At 43.5% G+C, this 27334-nt stretch overlaps 1 protein-coding gene across 1 annotated transcript in view; it reads left to right on the plus strand.

The window, feature by feature from the left end:
- The window catches only part of PDLIM1 (PDZ and LIM domain 1), a 45433-nt gene extending 24189 nt beyond the window's left edge, over nucleotides 1-21244 (plus strand). Inside the window, exons 5-7 of the mRNA XM_037804289.1 lie at nucleotides 14054-14205; nucleotides 20189-20306; nucleotides 20712-21244. Coding sequence (XP_037660217.1) covers nucleotides 14054-14205; nucleotides 20189-20306; nucleotides 20712-20898 — 457 coding nt within the window. The 3' untranslated portion in view covers nucleotides 20899-21244. The remainder of the gene's footprint in view (nucleotides 1-14053; nucleotides 14206-20188; nucleotides 20307-20711) is intronic.
- The last annotated feature ends 6090 nt before the right edge of the window (nucleotides 21245-27334 follow it).

Genomic DNA, 27334 nt, shown 5'->3' on the forward strand with positions numbered 1-27334 from the left:
CCTGACGGAGGAGTCGTCTCTTCCTGGAATAATTGGTTGAGTTCCCATAACCAACACAGCGGCCTCAAGAGACTAGCTCTGCCAAATTGTTCTCAGGCTTTCTCCCCCAACACTAATGAGATATATTTCTAAGCAGATGCAATAGAAATAAAAGGATGCTTTGTTCTCTGTTCAAATTATATCAGAGGGATTATATTGACCCTGACTCATTTGGAGCTGGATCAGTTCATTTGGACCCTTTACCCAGTTACCTTCAGTGGTAATATCTTGAAAATCTGTAGGACAATATGATAACCAGGATATTGGCATTGATATAAGTCAAGATACAGAACACTTCCATCACTGCAAGTGTGTTGTTTCATTTTCAGTGTTTAGAGTTTTTTTTGTTTGTTTTTGTTTTGTTTTCTGTTATTGATTTCTAGTTTGATTCTGTTGTGATCAGAGAACATGCTCTGTGATTTAGGTTCTTTAACATTTGTTGAGGTTAGTTTTATGACCCAGGATATGGTCTGTCTTGGCATGTACTTCATGGGCACTTGAAAAGAATGTGTATTTTGCTGTTGTTGGGTGAAGTGTCCTATAAATCTTGATTAGATACTGTTGTTTGTTGAGTTCTTCTCTATTCTGGCTGATTTTTTGTCTAGTTGTTCTATCAGTTAGTCGGAGAGAGGTGGTGAAGTCTCCAGCTGTAATTGTGAATTTGTTTCTTTCCCCTTTTAGTTCTGTCAGTTTTTGCTTCACATGTTCTGCAGCTCTGTTGTTTGGTGCACACATTTAGAATTGCTGTATCTTCTTGGCTGATTGAACCTTTTATCATTATATAATGTCCCTCTGTTAAATTTCTTTGTTCTGAAGTTTAGTTTATTTGATATTAATATAGCCACTCCTTTCCTTTGATTGATATTTGCCTGATATATATTTCCCACCCCTTTACTTTTAACCTGCCTGTATGAGTTTAAGATGAATTTTTTTAATAGACAGCATATATTTGCATCATGTCTTCTCAATTCTCTCTGCCTGTCTGTCTTTTAATTGTTTTATAGATCTTTAACATTTAATGTATTATTGATATCTTAGGGCTTAAGTCTGCCAATTTATTTTTAATTTTCTGTTTGTACTGTTTTTGTTTCTGTTTTCTTTTTCTTTCCTTCCAGTGGGTTATTTGAACAATTATTTTTTTTTAGGTTTCATTTTGATTTATCTATAATGGTTTTTAGTCTCTTCTGTAACTTTTTCAGTAGTGTTCTTCATTGTGTATACATAACTTGTTGCAGTCTCCTGGTGTCATCATTTTACCTGTTCCAGTGAGTGTAGAAACTTTACCTCTCTACTCTCCCCTACTTTTATAACATAATGTATTAAATATATCCTTTATATACATTTAAAACTATATCAGATGGTGTTATAATTTTTGCTTCACTCATCAAACATAATTTAGAAAAATCAAGCGGAGAAGGGAAAGGCTATTGTTTTTACCCATAATTTTGTTTATGTGATATTTCTTCCTTTCTGATGCTTAAAGGCCCCTTCTTTTATCATTTCCTTTCTGTTTAGAGATCTTCCTTTAGCCATTCTTTTTTTTTTTTAATTTTATTTTATTTTGAAATAAATTCAAAGTTATAGGAACAGTTGCAAAAACAATACAAACCCCATACACAGAACTCCAGCATACCCTGAACCCCCTCCCCTGATATCCCAATCCACCAACTTTAACATGCTGTCACACCAATATTTCTTTCCCTCCCTGCCTTCCTTCCTCCCTATCTATCATCCATCATCTATTGCTCTGTCTTCTGAACGTATGAGAGCTAGCTGCACCCATCCTTGAACAAACACTATAATTCACATATACATTTCCCATGAACAAGAACATTCTTTTATGCAATCTCATTAAACGCAGCTAAGAAGTACTAGAGATTCAACATTGATACAAAGCATACATTCTATATTTCCTTTTTTTTTTTCCCCCATGTCTCAACTGTGTCCCTTTGAGCCTCCTGTCCTCCATCCTCAGATCCCATCCAGGGTCATCCTTGGCATTCAGTTGTCATCTATTTAGACTGTCTTTTTTTTTTTTTTTTTCCTCAATTGTGGAAACATATATACAGCCTAAATCTTCCCATTCTACCCCCTCTCTAGCCTTCCATTAGTGGGATTAATCACATTTAGAATGTTGTAATGCTATCTCTTTCCCACCATCCATTACTAGAAATTTCTCTTCACCTCAAACAGCAACCCTACACTCATTTCTTAACTCCCCATTGCCCCTTCCCCCATTTCTCTTAACCCATACTCTACTTTCCATCTCTATGGTCATATTCTCTGATAATTTCTTTGTGTTTACTGTGGGGCTTAAAATTGAACTCTTAAATCCATAACAATCTTGTTTTTCTTTGATACCAACTTAGCTTCAATAGGACACGTAAACTATGCTCCTGTACTCTTCCATTCCCCCACTTTTTTTTTTTTCATTTTTTTTTTTTCATTTTTATTGAGATTGTTCAAATACCATACAATTATCCAAAGATCCAAAGTGTACAATCACTTGCCCCTGGGTACCCTCATACAGCTGTGCATCCATCACACTTAATTTTTGTTCAATTTTTAGAAACTTTTCATTACGCCAGACAAGAAATAAAGTGAAAGATGAAAAAAGAAAAAAAGAAAAGGAAACTCTAATCCTCCCCTATCCCTAACCAACCCCCCTCAATTGTTGACTCGTAGTATTGATATAGTACATTTGTTACTGTTTATGAAAAAATGTTGAAATACTACTAACTGTAGTATATAGTTTGTAATGGGTATATAGTTCTTCCCTATGTGCCCCTCTATTATTAACTTCTAATTGTATTGTCATACATTTGTTCTGGTTCATGGAAGCGATTTCTAGTATTTGTACAGTTGATCATGGACGTTGCCCACCATAGGATTCAGTTTTATACATTCCCATCTTTTGACCTCCAACTTTCCTTCTGGTAACATATATGACTCTGAGCTTCCCCTTTCCACCTCATTCACACACCATTCAGCACTGTTAGTTATTCTCACATCTTGCTGCCAACACCCTTGTTCATTTCCAAACATTTAAGTTCATCCTAGTTGAACATTCTGCTCATACTAAGCAACCACTCCCCATTCTTAAACCTCATCCTATATCTTGGCACCTTATATTTCATGTTTATGAGTTTACATATTATAATTAATTCTTATCAGTGAGACCCTGCCATAATTGTCCTTATGTGTCTGGCTTATTTCACTCAGTATATTGCCCTCGAGGTTTTGTCATCAACCCATTTTTTTTTAATATGGTTTTGTTCACTCACCATACATTCCATCCCAAGTAAATAATCGATGGTTCTCTGCATGGTCATACATTTATATGTTCACCATCTTCACCACTATCTATATAAGGGCATCTACATTTCTTCCACAAGGCAGGAGGGAGAGTCAAAGAAGGTAGAGAAGCAAAAGAAAGAGGAAAAAAAAATGACAGCTAGGAAGTAGCAAAAGGAAAAATAACCTTAAATCAAAGTAGAATAAAGAATCAGACAATACCACCAATGTCAGGTGTCTAACATGCCTCCCCTATCCCCCCCTCTTATCTGCATTTACCTTGGTGTATCACCTTTGTTACATTAAAGGAAGCATGATACAATGATTCTATTAGTTAGAATCTCTAGTTTATGCTGACTGCATCCCTCCCCCAATGCCTCCCCATTTTCAACACCTTGCAAGGTTGACATTTGCTTGTTCTTCCTCGTAAAAGAACATATTTGTACATTTAATCACAATTGTTGAATACTCTAGATTTCACCAAGTTACATAGTCCCGGTCTTTTCCTCCTTTCTTGTGGTGTCTCACATGCTCCCCACCTTCCGCTCTCATCCATATTCATAGTTATCTTTGTTCAGTGTACTTACATTGTTGTGCTACCATCTCCCAAAATTGTGTTCCAAACCACACACTCCTGTCTTCTATCACCCTGTGGTGCTCCCTTTAGTATTTCCTGTAGGGCAGGTGTCTTGTTTACAAAGTCTCTCATTGTCTGTTTGTCAGAAAATATTTTGAGCTCTCCCTCATATTTGAAGGACAGCTTTGCTGGATATAGGATTCTTGGTTGGTGGTTTTTCTCTTTCAGTACCTTAAATATATCACACCACTTCCTTCTTGCCTCCATGGTTTCTGCTGAGAGATCCGCACATAGTCTTATTAAGCTTCCTTTGTATGTAATGGATCGCTTTTCTCTTGCTGCTTTCAGGATTCTCTCTTTGTCTTTGACATTTGATAATCTGATTATTAAGTGTCTTGGCGTAGGCCTATTCAGATTTCTTCTGTTTGGAGTACGCTGCGCTTCTTGGATCTGTAATTTTATGTCTTTCATGAGAGATGGGAAATTTTCATTAATTATTTCCTCTATTATTGCTTCTGCCCCCTTCCCCTTCTCTTCTCTTTCTGGGACACCAATGATACGTACATTATTGTACTTTGTTTCATCCTTGAGTTCCCGGAGACGTTGCTCATATTTTTTCATTCTTTTCTCCATCTGCTCCTTTGCGTGTAGGCTTTCAGATGTTTTGTTCTCCAGTTCCTGAGTGTTTTCTTCTGCCTCTTGAGATCTGCTGTTGTATGTTTCCATTGTGTCTTTCATCTCTTGTGTTGTGCCTTTCATGTCCATATATTCTACTGATTGTTTTTTTTGAACTTTTGATTTCTGCCATATACATGCCCAGTGCTTCCTTTACAGCCTCTATCTCTTTTGCAATATCTTCTCTAAACTTTTGGATTTGATTTAGCATTAGTTTAAATTCCTGTATCTCAGTTGAAGTGTACATTTGTTCCTTTGACTGGGCCATAATTTTGTTTTTCTTAGTGTAGGTTGCAATTTTCTGTTGTCTAGGCATGGTTTCCTTGGTTATCCAAATCAGGTTTTCCCAGACCAGAGCAGGCTCAGGTCCCAGAGGGAAGAAATATTCAGTATCTGGTTTCCCCGCGGGTGTGTCTTAGAAAATTGCTCCAGCCTTTGATGCCTCAGGTCACTGTGCTTTTCTGCCCAGCAGGTGATGCCTGTTAGCCTATAATTCTTGACTGGTGTGAGGAGGTATGGCTGTGTTCCCCCAGGCTCTGGGGTCTGGTTCTGAATGGAAAGGGCCCCACCCCTTTCCTCCTAGAGAAGACAGAGCCCCCAGGTGGAGGTCATTAGCATTTCAATTGTCTCACTCTCTGCTTGTGCTGTCTCCACCCTTCCCCAAGTCACAGCCCTGGAAACTGAATATGACTGGGGCTTTCTCCACTGAGCCAAAAAAGAAACAGATAGTCCCCTTCAGACCCAGTCCAAGGCAACCCTCCAGCTCTCCAAGGTCAGTGGTCACCCAAAGCCTCTGTTTTTTGGGGATGCGTCCCTGTAGTGAGCAGTTCACTCTCGCTACTTTAAACCCCAGTTGGAGCTCAGCTGAGCTATATTCGCTTGCTGGGAGAGAGCTTCTCTCTGGCACCACGAGGCTTTGCAGCTTGGGCTATGGGGGAGGGGGTCTCACGTCTTGGATCCGCAGGTTTTACTTACAGATTTTATGCTGTGTTCTCGGGCATTCCTCCCAATTCAGGTTGGTGTATGATGAGTGGATGGTCTCGTTTGTCCCCCTGCAGTTATTCTGGATTATTTACTAGTTGTTTCTGGTTTTTTGTAGTTGTTCCAGGGGGACTACTTAGCTTCCACTCCTCTCTATGCCGCCATCTTGTCCCGCCTCTCCCACTCCCCCGCTTTTATATAGTTCTTGTCAAAACTTACATATTTTACCTTGAGTTCAAAACCACTTGTTTGTCATTAGAGTTTGTGTATTTTATGTCATGTAGGAAGTAAATAGTGGAGTTACAGTTCACAAATTATTGACTTCTCTTTGTATTTCATTGTGGTCAGAGAATGTGCTTTGAGTATATCCAATTTTTTTTTTTTTTTTTTTTTTTTTCGTTTTTGAGGTTTTTTTTATGTCCCAGCATGTTAGTCCATTCTGGAGAAAGATCCATGATCACTAGAGAAAAATGAGTGTCTTGGTGATTTGGGATGTAAGGTTCTATATATGTCTGTTAAAATTCTCTATATCTCTTTCTCCTTTCTTTGTTTCTCTGTTGGTAGGGCTCTCTCTAGTATCTGAAGTAGGGCAGGTCTTTTATTAGCAAAATCTCTCAGCATTTGTTTGTCTGTGAAAAATTTAAGTTCTCCCTCAAATTTGAAGGAGAGTTTTGCTGGATAAAGTATTCGTGGTTGGAAATTTTTCTCTCTCAGAATTTTAAATATGTCATGCCACTGCCTTCTCGCCTCCATGGTGGCCACTGAGTAGTCACAACTTAGTCTTATGTTGTTTCCTTTGTATGTGGTGAATTGCTTTTCTCTTGCTGCTTTTAGAACTTGCTCCTTCTCTTCAGTATTTGAGAGTCTGATCAGAATATGTCTTGGAGCGGGTTTATTTGGATTTATTCTATTTGGAGTTTGCTGGGCATTTATGCTTTGTGTATTTATATTGTGTAGAAGGTTTGGGAAGTTTTCCCCAACAATTTCTTTGAATACTCTTTCTAGACCTTTACCCTTCTCTTCCCCTTCTGGGATACCAATGAGTCTTAAGTTTGGATGTTTTATTTTATCCATTGTATCCCTGAGATCCATTTCAATTTTTTCAATTTTTTTCTCCATTCTTTCTTTCGTTCTTTCATTTTCTGTTCTGTGGACTTCTAGGACACTGAGTCATTGTTCAACTTCCTCTAATCTTGTATTATGAGTATCCAGAGTCTTTTAAATTTGGTCAACAGTTTTTTTTATTTCTGTAAGATCTTCTATTTTTTTATTTACTCTTGTAATGTCTTCTTTATGCTCTTCTAGGGTGTTCTTTATGTCCCTTATATCCTGTTCTGTGGTCTTCTTCATATGCTTTATATCCTTTGCCATGTTTTCATCCCTGGATTGTAGTTCTTTGATTAATTGTGCCAAGTACTGTGTCTCTTCTGATATTTTGATTTGGGTCTTTGGGATTGTGTTCTCCATATCATCTGGTTTTATCATATGCATTAAGATTTTCTGTTGTTTTTGGCCTCTTGGCATTTGCTTTGCTTGATAAGGTTCTTTCAAGTTGTAAAAAAGAAAATACCAATCTAATTTTCAGAACTACAACTTGGTGGCGTACACTTTCTCTAACTAACCAGCAGATGGTGTCTGCGAGTCACCTATACCCCTCAAGTCAGTTCTCAACTTTGTTCTTGTGATGTGTGGGGAAATGATTCTTGTGGGGTTCAGTTGGTGAACTCAATTTGGGTGTGTTGTTGGAGCTGTCCGCCCTGAATGTGGGGCATGTGTCTGGGTGGTTAGGGAGGCAGGGCAGCTTTAATATTCAAACCTCCCAGGTGTTCCCAGAGATTCAAGGCTGTTGCAAGAGTCTAAGCCTTCATTTCAGTTCTTCCCCCGATCCTCTCTGACGCTGACCCACAAACCACTGGCATTGACATAGTGTCCCTGGTTTTCCGAGTGGGCCCCTCTTCTCAGCTGTGATCTTCCAGGTCCTCTGCTGAGGGAAGGCTGTGCTACGTCACAATTGTGCGCCTTCCCTCAAGGGAGGCCCTGGGCTGCCGCACCGTGCAGGGGCGCTCTCAGCCTGATGCAAAGATGGCTGAATGGGGCATCTCCACACCTCCCCTCTCCTCGCACAGTTCTTCCTTCCCAGCTCAGGGAAAACTGGCGCTGCTCTGGGCTGTGGGCACAGCCCCGGGCAGAAGTGTCTCCAGCCCGCCGGGGAATGGCTGCAAGCAGCGGGATTTCTTTCACCTTCCGGCTCTCCCCTCCGCTCCCCTGGCCTTGAGGGAATCTGCAGCGGGCTATCCTCCACGCCAGACACCGAGAGGCCAGCTCAGACTGCTTCTGCTGTGCTTCCACTGAGCAGTTTTCACCGTGGCAAATGCAGCCACTCCTGGGTTTTTCCCTTTTTTTTTTTTTTTTTAAAAGAACCAGTCCGTCTCCAAATGCCAACCCCCGGCTTCCCCACACTGCAGCATGGCTGCGGGTCTTTCAGCTGGCTTACTCACTCATTTCAGAATGCAGACTCCCGTTTTCACCAAGTGTATGGCCCCTGTGGTTCTAGCAGACCTTGTCCAGCTGGTGCATCACTGAAACCGGTATTCTGGGTCACCTGCTGGTTTTTGTCTAGTATTTTTCACGGAGGTGTTATTTTGCCCTGTATCACCTAGCCACCATCTTAGGTTCTCTTAGCCATTCTTTTAGGGTTTCACCCGCTGATGACAGCTTCTCTTGTTTTCCTTTATCTGAGAATAACTTTATTGCTCTTTCATTCCTGAAGGGTATTTCACTGGACATAGGATTGTGAGTTGATAACTTTTTTCTTTCAACACTTGAAAAATGTTATGCCACTTCCTCTGGCCTCTGTGATTTCTGAAGAGAAATTGCAGTCATTCAAATTGCTCTTTTTCCCTATAGGTAAGGCGTTCATTTCTCTCTCCCTGTTCTCAAGATGTTTTCTTTGTATTTATTCTTCTTAAGTTTGATTATGGTGTGTCTTGGAGTGGATTTCTTTGGGTTTATCTTGTTTGGGTTTGCTTAGCATCTTGAATCTGTAGGTTTTTGTCTTTTGCCAAATAACAGAAGTTTTTAGCCATTACTCTTGAAAGTACCTTTTCAGCTGCATGCTCCATCTCCTCTCCTTCTGGAACTCCAATGACATGAATGTTAGCTCTTTTATTATGGTGCCACAGGTCTCTGAGGCTCTTTTCTTCTTCTTTTTTTCCATCAGTTTATTTCTCTCTGTTATTCAGATTGGGAAATTTCAGTTCACTGATTTTTTCCTTTGTCTCATTTATGCTCTTGCTAAGCCTATCTACTGAGTTTTTTAAAAAATTTGAGTCATTGTATTTTTCAGTTCTAGAATTTCCATTTGGTTCTTCTTTATATCTTGTTTCTTTGTTGTGACTTTCTATTTTTTATGCTGAGGCTTTATTTATTAATTTGTTACAGGCATGTTATTATTTATTGAAGGATATTCATGATGGCTGCTTTACACTTGTGTCAAATAATTGTAACATCTCTGTCATCTTGTGTTGGCATGAATTGATTGTCTTTATTCAGTTTGAGATTTTCCTGATGTTTGGTAGTTGAGTGATTTTCAGTTGAAATCGGGACATTTTTATTATTAGGAAACTCTGGGTCTTAGTAAAATGTTCTGTTTCCACTGGCTTCCTGTGAAACCACTACAGCCAGGAAGGGGTGCTGCCTTAGCACTCTCAAGTGAAAGTAGAAGTCCAGTTTTCCTATGACACCTGAAGTTACTGGCTGGATGCACGTGGGAGAACCAGCACCGGCAGGACCTCTGCTGGGACCGTGGAGGCGAGTGGGGCCTCCTTACTCCTGAGTGGTGGTGAAAGTCTGGACTCTCCGCCAGGCCTCCTCTGGCACCATTGCAGTGGGGAGAGGGAGGAGCGCCTCATTACTGCTGGGTGGGGGCGAAACTCTAGGCTCTCCATGTGGTCTCCACTGATATCCAGGGAGGATGGAGGGGTGAGGTTGTCTCCATTTAGCCAGGAGGGGATGAAATCTGGGCTCCCTACCTGACCTTCTCTGACACCACCTCAAGAGGGTGGTTGGGGCACCTGATTACAGCCTGGCAAGGGTCGAAGTCTAGCTCCCCACTGATATTTTCTGGCATGGTGGGGGTATGGCCATAGTTTTTTTTTTTCTTATGTGGTTTTTCACTGGAGTGGAGTGGTCTGTCTGAAGGTTTCTGTTCTACTAGGCCTTCCCTTTCCTGGTCCTTCGGCTAGAAAGAGCAGGCTTTTCTTGAGACTGTTGTTTGTATGTGTGCGTGTGTGTGTTTGTTTTTTTTTTTTTTTTTTTTGGTCTGTACCTGTTGCCATATCCAGGTCACTGCCTTCTTTAGCTCCAAATGTGAGATGTATGAAGTGAAAAGAAAACCCAGAGACCTCACTACCATGTGTTTCTCTGGTTCCAAGGTTCCTAGCTGGTCTGCCTTCTTCATCCCAACTGTCAGAGTCTTCTTATGTTTGTTATATAATGTCCAGGGGTTTTGGTTGTACTTAGTGGGAAGACTAGGGAGAAAAACATCTACTTCATCTTCCTAGTTGGGGATAAGATTTTTAGGAAGAGACTATCTTCTGTCCTGGATGCTTCTTAGAACTCAAGTAACCCCCAGTCTGACCCAAACTGTCTCCCATACGGGCAGTTTTTAGTGAAGAACCAGAGTTCACCTACTTTATGAGAAAATGACCCATTAAAATTGTATTGACAGTGGAAAGTTTATCTCATGGCTTCCCCATTTTAGTGGGGATTTATACAGATAATTAAATTGCTGGTACAGGTTAAAAAAAAAAAATTAAATTGCTCCTTATGTCCCAACTGTGGTTACTTCATTATTCTGATGGAGTAGACTTCTTTCATCTCAGGGTAGCTGAACTGCTTCAGGCCCCAGCACCCTGGAGTGAGCTGCTGTCTGTCCCCCTGGACCCCAGTGCTCTTTTGGCTGGACAGGCCTGTAGGTGACATCAAGTCTGCAGGCTCAGCCTCTGACCTCTTCCTCTGGGAGATGAGTTTTGCGGGAGCTACATCTTCTCTCTTCAAGATGACTTGGGATCCTTAAAGACAGGCTGGGTGTGGACTGGCTGTGAAAGCCCTGGGAGACAGGCCCTTGTTTCCTACTCTGAGCCTGGGAAGTCAGGACCTAAAATAGTGGGAAAAATGTGAAACATTTTGGTAACTGGTGGACATTCAGCTCCCAGGGTGCCAAACACAAAGGGTGTAATGTAAAGGAGTTGAATTTGATTAAACCCTTGCTATTTAAACTGTAAAGGGTGAGTTCAGAAGAATGTGATTACTTCTAGCTTCTCAGCCTTAAAACTTTTTCTCCTGGTGACTCTCAGTCATGTTTATTATAGTTTCTGAAGTTGTATTACTATAGAATTCTTGCTTTCATTGCTATTCCTGTATATAAAAACAAGGATTGTGGTTTGTTTTTTTTTTTTTTTCCATTTCTTATGCCTGTTCTTTCCTAGAATTATTTTTTCAAGATATTGTGGTATTATGTGTCAGTATCTTATGGTCTAGCATCTAAGACATAGACGTTGGGATTTAGGATGTTATTTTTGATTTAGGCATACCAGTGCTTTAAATAAGGGGATGAGTATGGAAAGTTCTTTATAAATTGTCAACTGGTAGAAAGATATCATTATATCAGAATTAGTAAAATGTTTTGTTTCTTAAAATCATGGCAACGCTTTAAAAGGTTGTTTGCTGGAAGAATAGGTGATGACCTTGTGGTTTGTACTTTGTCATTTTAAGGATTCCCTTGGTGGCTTCCAGACATAACATACTCCAGAAAAAGACGAAAGATTCCTCCCAAGAACATTCCATGGTTCTGATCTTGATTCTAAAATAGTTCTAAGTCTAATAGGAAAAATATTCATCAAAAATAATGTAATACACTTATTATAGGGTAAGTTCAAAAAGCAAGACCCAAAGACAGAGTTAAGTAAGCATTTAACTTGAAGAACAGGCTGGAAAGGTGGGCCGTGCTCCTGCTTAAAACATCTCCTCGGGGGGCCCCATTGCCTGCCCTGGGGAGGCGCCCACCAGGTCCCTGCCCTCCCAGCCAGGCAGGTAGGAGAGAGGCAGTGATAGAGCAGGTGTGGACAGGGGAGGGATGCTGTGGCCAGCAGGAGTGACCAGCGGTGGAGCCAGTGGGTCTTTCTTCTGAACCTTTGACCTTCCCTGGCAGCAGCAAAGCACATGTCACTGTTTGGGGCTGTGTCCTCTCATGAGAACATGATTGGAAAGAAAAGGCAGCTCCTGGAGTTTCATTCCAGCTGGGGGACCTGAGTGGATTACTTACAATGCCCCAGGAGGCTGAGAGAGAGAAAAGAGGGAGAGAGAGAGAGAGAGAAGTAGAGAGGGAGAGAGAGGGAGTCAGAAGCAGAGAGCTGACATGGGGAGGGTGATATGGAGAACATATGTGGTTTTCTTTTTAAAATGGAATGTGAAATAATTACAGAATGGTGGAAATGAGTATGTAAGCATAATTCATATAATTAATTTGCATTTGTAAAATGGTTTCAGCCCTAAAGAGAGCCTGATTAGATATGCTGAGAAAAACCATTTCAGCCACTGACTGCATCCTTAAACCTGGGAGGCAGCCTGGTGGACTGGAAAGCATGTACCTTTATTGTTCATAAATGGCAGCTTGATTAACTGTACAAGCCTACCCATCTGCACCTATACATTATACCACCACCAGTTCATCTGCTGTGTGCTCTTTGGCTCCACTGAATACAAAGTCCCCCAGCCAAGGCTGAGAGGAAGTTAGGGATCCAGGGCCCAGGAGGCTGGGCTGCCCAGCTCCTGTGCATGGCCCCTGAGGCCCTGCTGCCCCCGAGGATCCCCTGTGTGAACCTGCAGGAGCAGGGAGAGGGCACAGCAAGGAGGGAGGAGGGACTGATAGGCTCACAATTTTCATTCTCTTACCCAATATCTGCTGAGTTCTGACCATGTGCCAGGCACCCATCCAGAGCTGGTAGTAAAATGGTGAACAAAGTCCCTGCCCTCATGGGGCTGACTTTCTAGGAGGAGATAGACAATAAAGAAATACAAGTATAGTACAAAGTAATAAATGCTAAATAAAATGGACAAAGATGCAGTAGAGTAAGGGGCTGGAGAGTGATGGGGATGGGGTGGGCTATTTAAAGTCGGGGTCGGGGGAGCCCCCTCTGAGAAGTGACATTTGAGCAGAGGCCTGAGTGAAGCAGGGGAGCAGTGGGGATATGTGGGGAGGTGGCCTTCCAGGCAGCGGGAGCAGTAGGGGTGAAGGCTCTGAGTCTGGAGTGTGCTCTGTGTGTTCCAGAATCAGATGCAAGGCTGGATGAGGAGAGCCAAGTGAGCAAGGGATGACTGGGCTGCATTTGGGGTGGCAACAGGGGTGGAACCTTTAGGATCTTCCTACTTTTTGTAGTAATGTATTTACTACAAAGGAGTTGAATTTGATTAAACTTCTATTTTGTTATTAGAGCTGTAGAGATTTGGTTCTGAGTCAGCTGGGAATACATTGAGCCACAGCACGACACAATCCGTTTTGTGTATTTGAAATATGACTCTGGCCCCTGGTCAGCCTGCCCTGTGGGGTGGAATGGGAGCAGCGGGATAAGTTCTGTGGCTAGGCATTCATTCTTGCTGGTGAGCAAAGGCATAGCTTGGACAAACAGGTGGAGGTGGGGTAGTAAGAAGGGGTCAGATTCAGGATAGATTTCACAGGTGAGCTGACTGGATTCTACCTCCCTTCCACACTCTTGCTTCCTTGAGACTTGGTCACAGAGGCCTCCTCCTCCTGGAAAATGGAGCCCCGAGGGAGGAAGCTCCTAGGACATTGCCTATGTCGTCCTGCTCTTGGGAACCCAAAATGACGGGGGGAAGGTGCAGGAGGCATGACCCGGCTTGCCTAGACCCCAGACTGAGCTGAGGTTCGCACCCTTACTTTGGAATGAGCAGGTGCTGTCACCTCTGCATTATAGGTGAGGAGACCAAAGCTCCTTGCAAAGAGCATTGAGAGTAGTTTATAGGGACTTGGGAAGTTCTTTGATATAATCAGGAATAAAGAACACTGATTTCTACTTTGTACATGGAATGCATGTGGCCAGTACTGAGGGGACCTGCTGAGTTTTAGTGGTCAATTTGTGGTTGATATTTTCTCTCTTCTAAATTTTCTCTTGACATAATGTTTATATACTTTAAAAAGAAGCAAAGTATTCCCACTCCATGGGATTAGGCCAAAAAAAAATTGCATTACTGAAACTATTTGGAAAAATAGCCTCTTACTGCACTGAAGAAGCAGCCAGCCTGCAAATACCACTCACAATCTTGGCAGGTCTGTGTCTGAGTTAAGACTCACTGGGATAATTTCTGTCAATCCTTTGATCCAAGGGTGTCTGTGCTTTGGAGAGGGTGCCTGGGGAATTTTTTCTAACTTCCGACATACCCTAATGAGTTTCCAAACATTCTTTACAGCTTAGACCACTCTCAGTCTCCAAGCGGTCTCGTCATAGACAAAGAATCTGAAGTTTACAAGATGCTTCAGGAGAAACAGGAGTTAAATGAGCCCCCAAAGCAGTCCACTTCATTCCTGGTTTTGCAGGAAATTCTGGAGTCGGAGGAGAAAGGTACTCAGCACTGTGTGTGGTCAGAAGCCCTTGCTCCAGGCCTGGGGTGAGGGTCAGTTATTGTTAAAACACAGGTGAGCACAGCCCAGAGTGGGAGGAAAGCTCACTTTGTGCTTTGGAATGCATGGGACTTTAAAATGCTAAAAACTCTTTAAAAAGAAGGAGAGATGGAGATTGAGAGGCCCTGATCACACCTCGCTGTCTGGGCTTTGTTTAAGAAGCTCAATACCTGGCTGTTTCCTGTCACAGGTGCATTAGGGTGCACAGGTTGGCAATGAACTTGACTGGTGTGGGATTTGGTTGGTCTGTCCCTTGGCCATTTGTCTGGCTTGAGCCAGCAGACCGCATTCCTGCGGTGGTTGGTGAGCACCAGTGGGGGAAGGCCAGGGGCAATGATAAGCACAATGAAAATGAACTGGAACGATGACACCAGGCACTGGACTTTCACTTGGGGTCATGTGTGTTCTTGCTCCAGCATGGGTGGCTCCATCTTGAGGGCCTGAGCCCCTAGTTTGGCCACGTCCTTGCTGTGTGACCTTAGGCAAGTCTCTGAACCACTCCAGGCCTGTTCTCTCATCTGCTGATTGGGGATATAAATCCTTTCCTTAAAAATTGTTGTGAGGATCAAATACCATAATCATGCAAAACAGCTGTCGCTGTGACCGGCACAGAATGGGTCCTTGCTAATTATTATTGTGTTTGAAACTGTAGCAAGAGAGCTTCAGGTCGGCCACCCTGCGTGGTTCTGCAGGTCTCAGGAAACACCCTTTGCGTTGGAGATGTCACGCACTTTATATTTTTTATCCTAATTTTCAAGCAGCCAGCAATAAAAGTGTCTTAACGCCAACAGCATTTTATGAAGAATCAGTGAGAGATGGGACTATTGGGGAAGGGATGCCTTTTTCTCATTCTCGCAAAGGCAACCTGTGGAGCAGGTTATTGTGAACGGGTGCATCTTGTGAGTCATCTGAGCTGCCAGTGACTTCCCTGGAGACTTGGGCTCTGTGCCCCGGCCTGGTCCCACACCGATGCCCGCCCTCCACACTCTGCCTTTGTCTCCTGACCCCCAGAGTTCTTCCTTCTATGGCTCTCTCCACCTCCTCCCCTGTGAAGAGAGTCACTGCTCCTGGGAGGGACATCTGGAGGATCACATAGGGAGAGACCCGCCTTAGCTGGGCTTCAAAGGGGTCGATTGTTTGCTCAGGGAAGCCAGTGAGGGTTGGAGCTAAGGCACCTGTGGAGGAGTAACTTCCCTCCTCAAAGCCCCCAGCTGCAGATTCAGCTTCCTGGGGAGTCCTTTTTGAGCTGGAAATTCCTCTAATGCACACACCTGATACCTTTGCTTCCCCCTCATTTGCATGGGTTCTTTAGAGAGAGTGGTAGTTTACACCCACAGGAAATTAGGAAGAAAGTGTTCTTTTATGCTAAAAGGAGCTATTGTTCTAGGAGCATCCACTCCATTCCCTTTTGCTTGTTGGGAAGTAACTGAGCACTAGTCTCTCTTAAGTTCCAGTATTAGGCCCCACTGACATAGGACTGGGGGTCAACCTTGAGGGGAAGGCAGCTTTGTCAAAATGTTTGAGAAACCACAATTTACTCTACTCTAAGTGGGTGTGCAGCCCTTCACTAGAGAGAGTAAACGTCAGTCCACTTCAGTCCAAACTAGGACATGGAAAGATGTTTCGGAGCTCACCGAGTCAAATGCCCTTATGTCACAGAAGGACTAAGGCCCCAAGATCACTGAGCTGCCCTGACATAGTTGGCACTCCATGCTCATCACAATCTGGGCTCCTCCCATCCTGTGCTCTATCAACCAAGCCCATGGCTTCCATTCTCAAGGTTACCTCATAGTCCTGTCTAGCAGCTGGAGTTCCAGCCATCATGTCCACTTCCAAGCAACAAGAAGGAAGACGAAGGAAAGGGCAAATTGGGGGCTCCTCCTTTCAGATGAGTCAGTTTTCTCCTTCCTAGAAGTCCCATACCATTTCCATTTGTATTTAATTGACCACAATTTAGTCACATGGCCACATATAGTTACAAGGGAGTCTGGGAATTAGAGAATTTTTTCTCCTTAGGCTGGATGTTTTCTTGCCTCCCCCAAAATTCTTTCTTTGGTAAAAAAGGAGATAATGGATATTGCAATTTCTCCCATACCTCCTAATGTATACTTGCATTAAATTTTTTGCTGAATGCAGCAGGATAAATTCCATCCAGTTAAATACCACATGCAGAAGGCTCTCTGGGAAGGTAACCTGAATGCCTGCTTTTATTTGAGATAAAATGTGCAGAGCTTAGTGCAGAAGCTGATACAACGTAGTAAAAGCACTTGATCAGAGCTACTATTATTCAGAAGGGCCTCTGGTTCAGAAAGTAGCCCTGTGCTGCAGAAGCAGCCCTGCATCTAGGATCTGAACCATGAGACCTGGTGCAAGTTGCTCATCTCTCTAAGCCCTCTTTCTGCACACATCAAGTAAAGCCAGTAATAGTGATTTCACAGGAGTGTTTGACAGGGTTAATGGAAGCTGTGTCTGTAAAGTACTAGGTAAGAGCAGGTGCTCAGTCAGTGAGCTCCCTGCAGGAGATTGGGAGAGGGCTGCTGCTGTAGAGCGTGGTAATAAACCTCCATGGATTTGATGATGTGGGTCTTCTCAGTTTGGATGAAATTCAGCCCCTGGACTAAAAGAAAGGGTCCTGTGTTCCTCAATTTCATCTTGCTCTGAATCAGATTCCAAAATTTGAAGAGAGGAGAAGACTTTTAACAGTCTCCTGGATGGAGATGTTATGAACTGAGAAAATGTGGCCAGAGCTTAGAGATGAGAAAGCTGAAGGCTTGCCCAGGAATTATCAAGGCTCCTTTTGGATGGTGACTAGGGTTCCTGGGGTCAGCTCATGGAGGACCATCAAGTGCTGGGCTAAGGACCGTGAACTTGATCCTAAAGGAACCATGGAAGGTGGTTGAGCGGTGGAGAGGATAGGAAAAAAGCTGTGCTTTATTTAACTCATTTTTTTTCTTAAAGCTTTGGGATGCAGAATGCATTGGAGAAAGAGAAATTTGGAATCTTTTATAGTTTCCCAGAGTGACAAAGGGAGCTAATATTTTTACTGTAAACTAGTTGAGAAGAAAGGAAGAGAAATTTCTTTGAATTTGCTATGTTGGCTGAGAGAAAAATCATGCCAGCAGGTGGTGCTGCAGGGTTGGAGTTGGGGCTGGACACGCTGCATTGGGGCTACTTTGTCCAGCAGTCTCCTCTGCCCCAGCTGTGTCCACATTTGTCAAGATCACTTCTCTTCATTCCAGAAGGGGATGTGCATTCTTCTACCAAAGGGGGCTTGCATGTGCCTCCTCGGCTTCTCTTCTTTCGCCCTCTTGCATCCCCTCCCCTTTCCTGGTAATTTTTTTTTTTTTTTTTTTTTTTTTTTTTCCTGCTGAGTTATGTGAAAAACAGGCCCGTCTGGCCCGGCGTGCCACCTTTGCCCTGTGACCTGACCTCCTTGAGTTGGTTCCCTCGCTGCCAAGGTGTGTAGAGTTGCTGCCATCTCTCCTTTCCATAGGGGGTGGCAGCCGAGGTGGCTCCAGTGCCATCAGCCAGAACATGCGAGAGCCTGTTTGGGCAGAGGCAGGATGCTTGGAGAAGCCTCCCACCCAGGCCCTTCCCCGATCCCTTTAGGCAGGGCCAGGATTAGGGTGAAGCAGGGCACTTTCCTCAGGTACACAATTTAAGGGGGCGCCAAAAACTCAGTAATTAAGATTTATAATATTTTAATGCAGAATTTTAAAAATCAAAATTGATGCAAAAAAGAAAAAAAGAACCCAGAAAACCTCACAACAATCCATGATGAACAGAATTGGGGCTGTGGCCAAGGAGGGGAGGAAGATTTGGGAAGGGCAACATGGTGCCTCAGACTTGGAGGATAACCCAAGCACCAAGGGAATTTCTTCTCTGGGTCTGCTGATGGGGCAGAAGCAGGCCTCCGCAAGCCCCACTGTAGAATTTGTCTGGTTGTACCATCATTTGTCACAGCTTAGAACAATAGAAAACCTGAGCTTCCTAATTTCTGCTCCCTTTAATCATGTGTTGCTAGATGGACATCGGGAACTAATGCAGGGGGTTCCCAGCACTGATCAGGGAAACCTGAGAGACTGTGCCATAAACAACCCATGATAGGGTCATTATAAGTCCCAGGCTGCTTTCAAATATTCCCTCTTGTTTTCCCCCATAAGCCAGCAAAGTACCTTAAACTGCAACTTACATCAGCTCTCCTGTTGCATTAGTCAGCAGTGGCTTGCAATAGTGGATGCATTTCTTACTCATGTTACATGAGAGCTGCTGGTCAGCTGTGGCTTCGTGGGGCTTGACAGGGCTGGGCTTGGAACCATGTGTCTTCTAATTCTGGGAGCCCAGTGAAGGGAGTTGCCACTCTCTGGTATGTGCTGTTCTCATGGTAGAGGGCAGAAGCTAAATGCAGACAGGGCCAAACCACAGAAGTGCATTTAGTGCTCTTGCTTGAACATGGCTCACATTCCACTGGCAAGTCGTGGGGCCCAACCCAAAGTTAGTGGGATGGAGATGTGTACTCCCCTGGAGCAGGGTTTCTCAACTGCAACACTCCTGATGTATTGGCAGCTTGTTGTGGGACTGTCTTGTGCATTTTAGGATGTTTAGCAGCATCCTTGGCCTCTACCCACTAGATAATCTGCTTGTAGCACTTGCCCCTCCCCCCTGCCAAGTTGTGACAATAAAAGATGTTCTCTATGGGGCAGAATCACCTCCAGTTGAGAACCACTGATCCCAAGGGAAGCATGGCAAGGATGGAGAGGCTGTGGATAATTGTGGATAAAATATACAATCTGCCGCACCCAGTCAGAGGAACTATACCCCTTGTCTGAATATGTGTCTCAATTTTTGATTCGAAATCACTGATCAACTTATGGGGACTCATTTTCTCAAAGGACATTAGAGTCAGGGCCCACATCTGTGAGCCCCAGGATTGCTCAGCATGGCAGCAGTTATGGGATGGCCGTCTCCTCACCCCGTCCTTACCCCCTCCCTTCATACAGAAAGCTATTTCTTTGCTCTGGTCCAGTGGTTCCCAAAAGGTAATTCCAGAACCAGCAGCAGCAGCAGCACCTGGGAACTTGTGAGAAATGCAAATTCTTGGGTCCTACCCCAGACCTGTTCAATCAGAAACTCTGGGGGCGAGACCTGGCAATTTTTGTTCTAATGAGCCCTCCAGGTGATTTTGATGCATAGTAAAGTTTGAGAACGGCTGCTTTAGTCTAAGGGACTGGGTTTTAACCAGAGGTGCAGAACAGAATCTCTTGGGGCCCTTGCACATGGAGATGCTGGTTCAACAGGTCTGGGCTAGGGCCTGGCCAGGTGCCTGTTCAAAACGATCACTGGTGTAGAGTGTTCTCTAGTTTCTTGGGACAAAGCATGTTGAACTAAGGTATGGACCGTCATGTACTTGTAATGGCATTTCATCATTCATTTTGGTGTATTTGTTGAGGCTCCTTTATTTGCAAGCCCTGTGCAAAATTAAAAAACAAATAAAACAAGGTTCTTGTAACTCAAGTAATTTGCAGTCCAAGCAAAGAGACATGTGAAATTAACTGGTGAACACAATACTGCTAGGCCACATCACAGTTAACAGAAAACAGAAAACAGTGACATGGAAGTACAGCCAGTTGAATATAGTGATGATAGTAATATTAATAGTTACCACTTACTGAGGACTGACCACATGCCAGGTACCGTGAGAGGGCTTTGTGTATATTTTCTCATCCTTTTGTACAACAGTGAAGGGAAAAATGATCTCCTATTTTAAGAAAAGTAAAGTGAGGACCAGAGAGGTTAAGTAATTTTCCAAGGATCACACAGCAGAGCCCTTGACCTCACTTGATCATTATGTGGCTCTGAAAAAGCTAAATGATGTTTACTCGATTCTGTCCTTCCTGACAGCCTGAGTGTTTGCCTTATTTTAGGGGATCCCAACAAGCCCTCAGGATTCAGAAGTGTTAAGGCTCCAGTCACCAAAGTGGCTGCATCGATTGGAAATGCTCAGAAGTTGCCCATGTGTGACAAATGCGGCACTGGCATTGTGTGAGTATCTGCTCCCCAGAGCGTAGAGGCCCGGCGGGTTGGGTAAATCATGAAAATGTGGAAAGTGATGGATGTTGCACTTTTTGGGTGCTAAGGGGAAAAATCCTGCTTGGAAAAATGGAGAGAAGAGACCAGGTAGGTTGCATGCCCCAGAGCCAGGTGGAGAAGGTTATGAGCACGTGAGACAGAAAAAGCAAGGCTGCTCTGTTGAAGTAGGAGGTCTACTGAACCCCAGGAATGAGAAACCTGTTATGACTGAAGGCCAGTTGGGGAGCACAGCATTGCCCTCTGATGGGCCTCTTGGCCGTCCCCAGGCTCCAGCCCAGGCATGACTCCTGCAGAGCCCTGGTGCCTCCTGCAGGTGGTTGTCACTAACAGAGACCCTTTCTGCCCTCCCTCCTGCAGCGGCGTCTTTGTGAAGCTGCGGGACCGGCACCGCCACCCAGAGTGTTACGTGTGCACCGACTGTGGCACTAACCTGAAACAGAAGGGCCATTTCTTCGTGGAGGATCAAATCTACTGCGAAAAGCACGCCCGGGAACGGGTCACGCCACCTGAGGGCTATGATGTGGTCACCGTGTTCCCCAAGTGAACCAGCAAGGTCTGCTGGACCACTGTTCTCCAGCCAGTCCCTACTGCAGTTTGTCCTCTGACTGGCTCCCTTTTCTCTTGGAAGCTCTGTGCTTACCTTGGTTTCCTCTCTGCTCACTAAATGGCGAGTCCCCCAGCCTCTGCTAAATGACTCACGTTGGCCGTGTGGTGTCTGCTTGTACAACTAACGGGAGGTTGTTTTGTTCGGTGTTCTCCTGCCTGCATCACCACATCTCCTTGCCCCAATTCTTCTCTGCTGCATATGGACATCAGCTAAATTTGAACCAAACTGAATTTTATGTCTGACATTGATTTTGTTTTCACTCAATAAATTTGCAGACTCCAAAGCAGTGTGTTGTCCTTTATCATTGGGCCATATGTCCTTTTTTTCCCACCTCAGGACTGATGAGACTTCGGAGGCCTCTTCTCCCTTTGAGGCTTTTCCCCCTTCTTGGAGATTTGTAAGCCTTTTCCCCCAGGTGTGATAAAACTGACATCTGAATGGGCTGGGCTCTTATATTTCTTTGAAACCTAATCCAAATTCTTTCTCTCTCTGTTGCAAATGTAAGATATTTGGTTATGTTTTAATGGAAAGATGTTTTCTTCACATCTGGCTGTTCTGGGGGCTTATCCGAGGAAATGAGAGCTTCTTAGATGTTAGATGGGGAGCTTTACCAGGAGACCTTGAAATATTTCCAGGCAAGTTCCCCTCCAAGCTGGTGGTGGCCATCACAACCCCTCTCCTTTGTGAAGGAAAACAAACTCAGAGATGTGACCAGCAGTATTAAACCTGTGGAGAGCACAGGGGAATGGTCACGGAAGAGCCTGGGAATCCTGACCGTTAAGGAGCCTGAGCCATAGATCTGAGGTCACCAAGGATCACCTCCTGGTGACTAACTCCTAATGGAGTCATTTACCCAAAGCAGTGGTGCCACCATCCCAGAGACTGAGACTAAGCAATTGTTAAGAAGTGTGGACAGGGCAGTCCAGTCAACACCCTTTCCTCCAGAGGACCAAATCATCTACCCTTACACAGTTTTCACCACCATGGGCGCTGCTTAAGGCTTATATTGAAGAAAGGACTCCCTCTTCAGTGCTTACACTAGTAGTAAGGATTTGAGTTGGACAGCAGTACATGAGTTTTACGCCTAGCATTGTGTGCTGGGGTCTCTGCACCTAGAACACTCCACGGACAGCGCAGACATGAGCCATTCTAGTGCTACAAAACCCGGAGCTGAGACCTTTCAGTTAGAACATTACTTAATGTTAAAGCTCTAGAGCTTTTGTTTGTTTTGTTTTGTTGCAATGTATTAGCCTTTACTTTAAACCCCGTCTAAAATGCAAGATGGCTTAAACTTGGCAATTCCAGGAAATCAACATAAAATGAAAACTCTGAACCACTGGCAAGTTTGATTCATTTACAAAAACAGTAACAGCTGTGATTCAGATTTGTTGCTTGGAAGGGGATGGATGGGTAATAGAGAGATTTTTAGGACTTTCTCCAATCTTTCTCCTTGGGTAATATGCCAATCAAATATTTGATGTTTATCTTGTCCAGCTACAGAATTACTTCTACTTAGGAGTGGGTTTTACATACAGGTGCATCACTTCTAATGGAGGCCGGGTCCCTAGAGCATCACATGACCACTCTAAATGTTACCTGGGGCTCTGTGGCTAATTCATTTCCTGACAGAATGAACCAGGATGTCAGCATCACCCTCCCGAAGTGCAGGTTGCATAACGCAGTTGTTACCTGCATTTTATTATATTTTTTTAGGATTTGGCTTATAAAATTATTTCCTGCCAAGAGCAATTTAACATTGCCTATTTCTTGTGCTTGATAATAACCATATTCCTCTAATTTTTCCCCCCTTTCATGCTTACCCTAAAATGAAGGCAGAATGGAAGGAACATATTGGACTATCTCTGATCAGACCTGCCTTAATTACTTCTTAAATTACTAAGCTTTCGGAAAATTTCCTAAAGAGGAACCCAGCCAGAGTCAGGCAGGCTGTGTTCAAGCTCTTCTCTCTGACTTGGAATGCTCTTCCTCCACTTCTTGATGCAGTTAACAGCTGTTGTCTTTCGAGCTTAGGAAGCATCCCTGCCTGTGGACTTGGCTCCTGCTCTCCTATGCTCACGTAATCCAAGGCACAGCTCCTTGGCACTCATCCCGCAAATCCTGCAAGGTACTAGTCACTCGTCTCCTGAAAAGAACGAAGCCCCCGTGAGAGCCAACTCTCTGTCTTTTTCAGCTTTATGTCCTCAGTGCCATGCTCAGTGCCTCACAAGTGACAGGGATAGTCTACAAATGTTCAGGGAATGAACATTACTTCATCCCTGTCCAGTGGAAATATCATGTGAGCCACATATGACATTTTAAATTTTCTAGCAGCCACATTAAAAAAATCAACAGGTAAATTAATTATAATAATATATTTTACTTAACTCAATATATCCAAAATACTATCTTTTCAACCTGTTGCACAAGCCACATTTCAAGGACTCAGTAGTCCCCTGTAGCTAGGGGCCACCATTTTGGACAGCACCTTAAAACAAAGACGTCTTGGATTTCTGCTTCCCTCCTAAGTACCACATTCTTTTTCCTTGGTCCTACAGATCCACCAAATCTCTTCTAACTACCTTGCATTCTAGCTTTCTTACTAGAATGCCCCCGACTAGGATGCTTTTTTGAAGACTTCCTGTTGCTTCCTCCCAGCAAAACCCAAGGGCCTCCTCTTTGCCTTCATCTACCTGGTGGCACTTCCATTGCTGCTCACCCAGGGCCTCTTGAAGCTGCTGCTTTCTTTCCTTTGCATGATTGTGAATTTTCCCAGCTAGTTCCTACTTTTCTGGGTCTCTAAATGTCTCCTTGCCAAAATCAGGAGGTCTCCCACCTCAGGTAAAGCCTTTCTTTGTTTAGAAAACAGAATGACCAAAGTTTTAAGAACCTGGGTGGTTTGGGTCTGTTATGTACCCCAGAAAAGACTATGTTCTTTTAATCCAGTCTTGTGGGGGCAGACCTATTGTGGGTGGGACCTTTTGATTAGGTTGCTTCCATGGAGATGTGACCCACCCATTCAAGGTGGGTCTTAATCCCCTTGCTGGAGTCCTCTGTGAGAGGATAAAAGACAGAATAAACTCAGAGAGCTCAGAGAAGCTAAGACAGTGCCCTGGGAGAAGCAGGAAGGCCCAGAACCAGAACCCAGGAGAGAAGGATCAGCAGATGTTGCCATGTGCCTTCCCATGTGACAGAGGAACCCAGATGTCAGCAGCCTTTCCTCAGAGAAGGTAACCTCTTGTTGATGCCTTAATTTGGACATCTTCACAGCCTTAAGAGTTGTAACGTAACTTAATAAATCCCCACTGTTAAAAGCCAACCAGCATTCTGGCAGCCTTAGCAAACCGAAACAAGAACCAAAGACAAAAGGGATTTTCTTCTTCCCTTTTATTCTCCATTGAAGACAATGCTAAGCATTATCTAAATTTTACCTGTATTGGGTTCTGCCCTTTTTTGGTGAATTTCCTCCAGATTTTCTCAGCTGTTTTGAATTTCCCTAAGTTGAAGGAGAGGCTTAAAGGAGCATGACCTGCACCCAGAGCCAGGGAATGACCAGATGACAACTTAAAACGGGAAAGGTGTCTTAACTTTCTGCCCAGGGCAGAAAATGTTGGTCAGAGTGGTGTCCAGTCACTACTTTCTTACCTCACTGGAGGTATTAAGAACTGGATTTCACTAACAGAGGTATTGAATAGAAAGCAAGAATATTTTTTAGACATGGAGAGGGTTCTTAAAGCAAATCTGCAAAAATTAAATGTTTTCTTCCCTTGTGCAAAACATGGTTTATCTCCTGTGAGGATAAACTGTAGCCCTATCGTACTTTACTTGAGGACTAAGGGTTAGAATTTATTAATTCCATATTTTCCCCGTGGCCAGGTTAAAGAGCCTTGATTATAAAAATAATTTGTCAAGCCTTCTAGAGAGTGTTTCCCACATTTTAATGTGCATGAGAATCACCTGAAGATTTTGTGAAGGTGCAGAGCCTGATTCAGTAAGTAGATCCAAGATGAAGCCCGAGATTCTGCATTTCTGACAAGCTCCCAGGTGCTGCTGGTGCTGCTGGGTTATGAATCACATTTCATCATAAAACTGGGTTTTGCCATAACTCAGGGTCAATTAGGCTACAATACTGCAATTGCATTGATTGTCAGGAAAAATACTTTATACTTTTTTTGTTATTAGAGAAGTTGTAGGTTTACAGCAAAATCATGCAGAAAGTATAGAGTTCCCATATACCACCCTCATCTCAAACACAGTTTTCTGTATTATTAACACTTTGCTTTAGTGTAGTAACTTTGTTACAATTGAAGAAACAATATTATTATTATTGTGCTGTAGTCCATGCTTTACATTAGGGCTCACTCTTTCTGTGGTCCAGTTCCATGGTTTTTTTAAAATTTGTATTCTGGTAATAAATATACAACCTAAAATTTTCTCTTTTGATCACATTCAAATATACAATTTAGTGGTGTTGTAACCAGAGCTCTGCTGACACCAGAGCGGAGCTATGCTCCAGGCTTGGGGTCTTGGCATGAGAAAGAATTTAAGGACAAGAAAGGCCAGTAGTAAGTAGTGGCGTTTATTGAAAGGATAGTACGTGCTAGAGAAATTAGCATGGGTATGCTCGAGAGAGAGATGCCTGCCAGGCAGGGGTTTAATTTGTTTTATAGTGAGGTCTTTGCTGGCAGTAGTAACCTTTGAACACCTGGTGCTTTCATCATTTGCATTGTTCCCAGACAAGATAAACTTGGAACACTGGGTGCTTATATTGTTTGCATTGTTTCTGGAAGAGATGCTCTTCAGTGTTTGTAGGTCTTTTGATATGTACTAAGAGTTCCTTCAGCCTCTTGGTTTGCAAGTTTTATGGTTTGGGGGCTTTAGGGGAAATTTTTGCTCCTGGGAATTAGTAGCTGTGTATTAGCTCCTTTGGAGCTGGCGGGAGACCAGGGACCGCAGCCTAAATGCCCTATTCTATCCTGCCTCAACTCCACCCTGAAAGAGTTAGACACCCTTAATCTTTTTTTTTTATCTTCATTTTATTGAGATATATTCACATACCACGCAGCCGTACAAAACAAATCGTACATTCGATTGTTCACAGTACCATTACATAGTTGTACATTCATCACCTAAATCAATCCCTGACACCTTCATTACCACACACACAAATAACAAGAATAATAATTAAAGTGAAAAAGAGCAATTGAAGTAAAAAAGAACACTGGGTAACTTGTCTGTCTGTTTCCTTCCCCTATTTTTCTACTCATCCATCCATAAACTAGACAAAGTGGAGTGTGGTCCTTATGGCTTTCCCAATCCCACTGTCACCCCTCATAAGCTACATTTTTATACAATTGTCTTCGAGATTCATGGGTTCTGGGTTGTAGGTTGATAGTTTCAGGTATCCACCACCAGCTACCCCAATTCTTTAGAACCTAAAAAGGGTTGTCTAAAGTGTGCGTAAGAGTGCCCACCAGAGTGACCTCTCGGCTCCTTTTGGAATCTCTCTGCCACTGAAGCTTATTTCATTTCCTTTCACATCCCCCTTTTGGTCAAGAAGATGTTCTCCATCCCACGATGCCAGGTCTACATTCCTCCCCGGGAGTCATATTCCACGTTGCCAGGGAGATTCACTCCCCTGGGCAGACACCCTTAATCTTAAGGGGAGGCTCGGGGTGAAGGTCAGTCTTCTGGAGCTTCTTCCTGTGTTTCATGTGCTGTAGTCCCTGCCCGTGGGGGTGTAAAACTCTTTCTCTATTCTAGTTAGGGCTGGGGGAGGCTGGTTCTGTTCTGGAATAGCTTGATATTCAGGGGGGAGCACGAGTTTAGTGTGAAATGCTTGCAGTCTGTTGGAGACAAATTTAACAAGCAGGTTAAATACACATGGGCCAAACATCAAGATGAAAAGACAAGGAATTAAAGGACCTAGGAAAGGGAGGATCCAAGTCATTAGATTAGGCAGAGGCGAAAAAGGATTCCAGTTACTTCCAGCATTGCCTTTAATTCATTGGACTTGTTTCCAAAGAACTCACAGGTTTTCTGGACTTTCACCTGCTGGTAGACATAGAAGCAGCACTTAAGTAATTTAAGTCAACTATTTGATACTTCTGAACAGTACTTTCACCTTTCGAAGGTGAAAAGAGGCAAGTTTCCCCTCGGGCTGCAGTGAGTGTTTGGATCACCACTGTCGCTAGGGACTCTGGGTCTGGAGGAGGCCTCGAGTCTGGGCAGTGGATTCTACACTACGTGTGAGTTCTAGGGAAAGATTGTGGTGGAATCGATGGTTGGTAAAAAGTCCTCCCATGCCTACTCCCAGTAGAAGAGGGATCAGGAGGGGAAATGCACGTTTTGGTCAGGAAAACACAGTAAAGGACTG

This window comes from Choloepus didactylus, chromosome 15 (genome assembly GCF_015220235.1).
Source record: "Choloepus didactylus isolate mChoDid1 chromosome 15, mChoDid1.pri, whole genome shotgun sequence".
NCBI classification, from domain to species: Eukaryota; Metazoa; Chordata; class Mammalia; order Pilosa; family Megalonychidae; genus Choloepus; species Choloepus didactylus.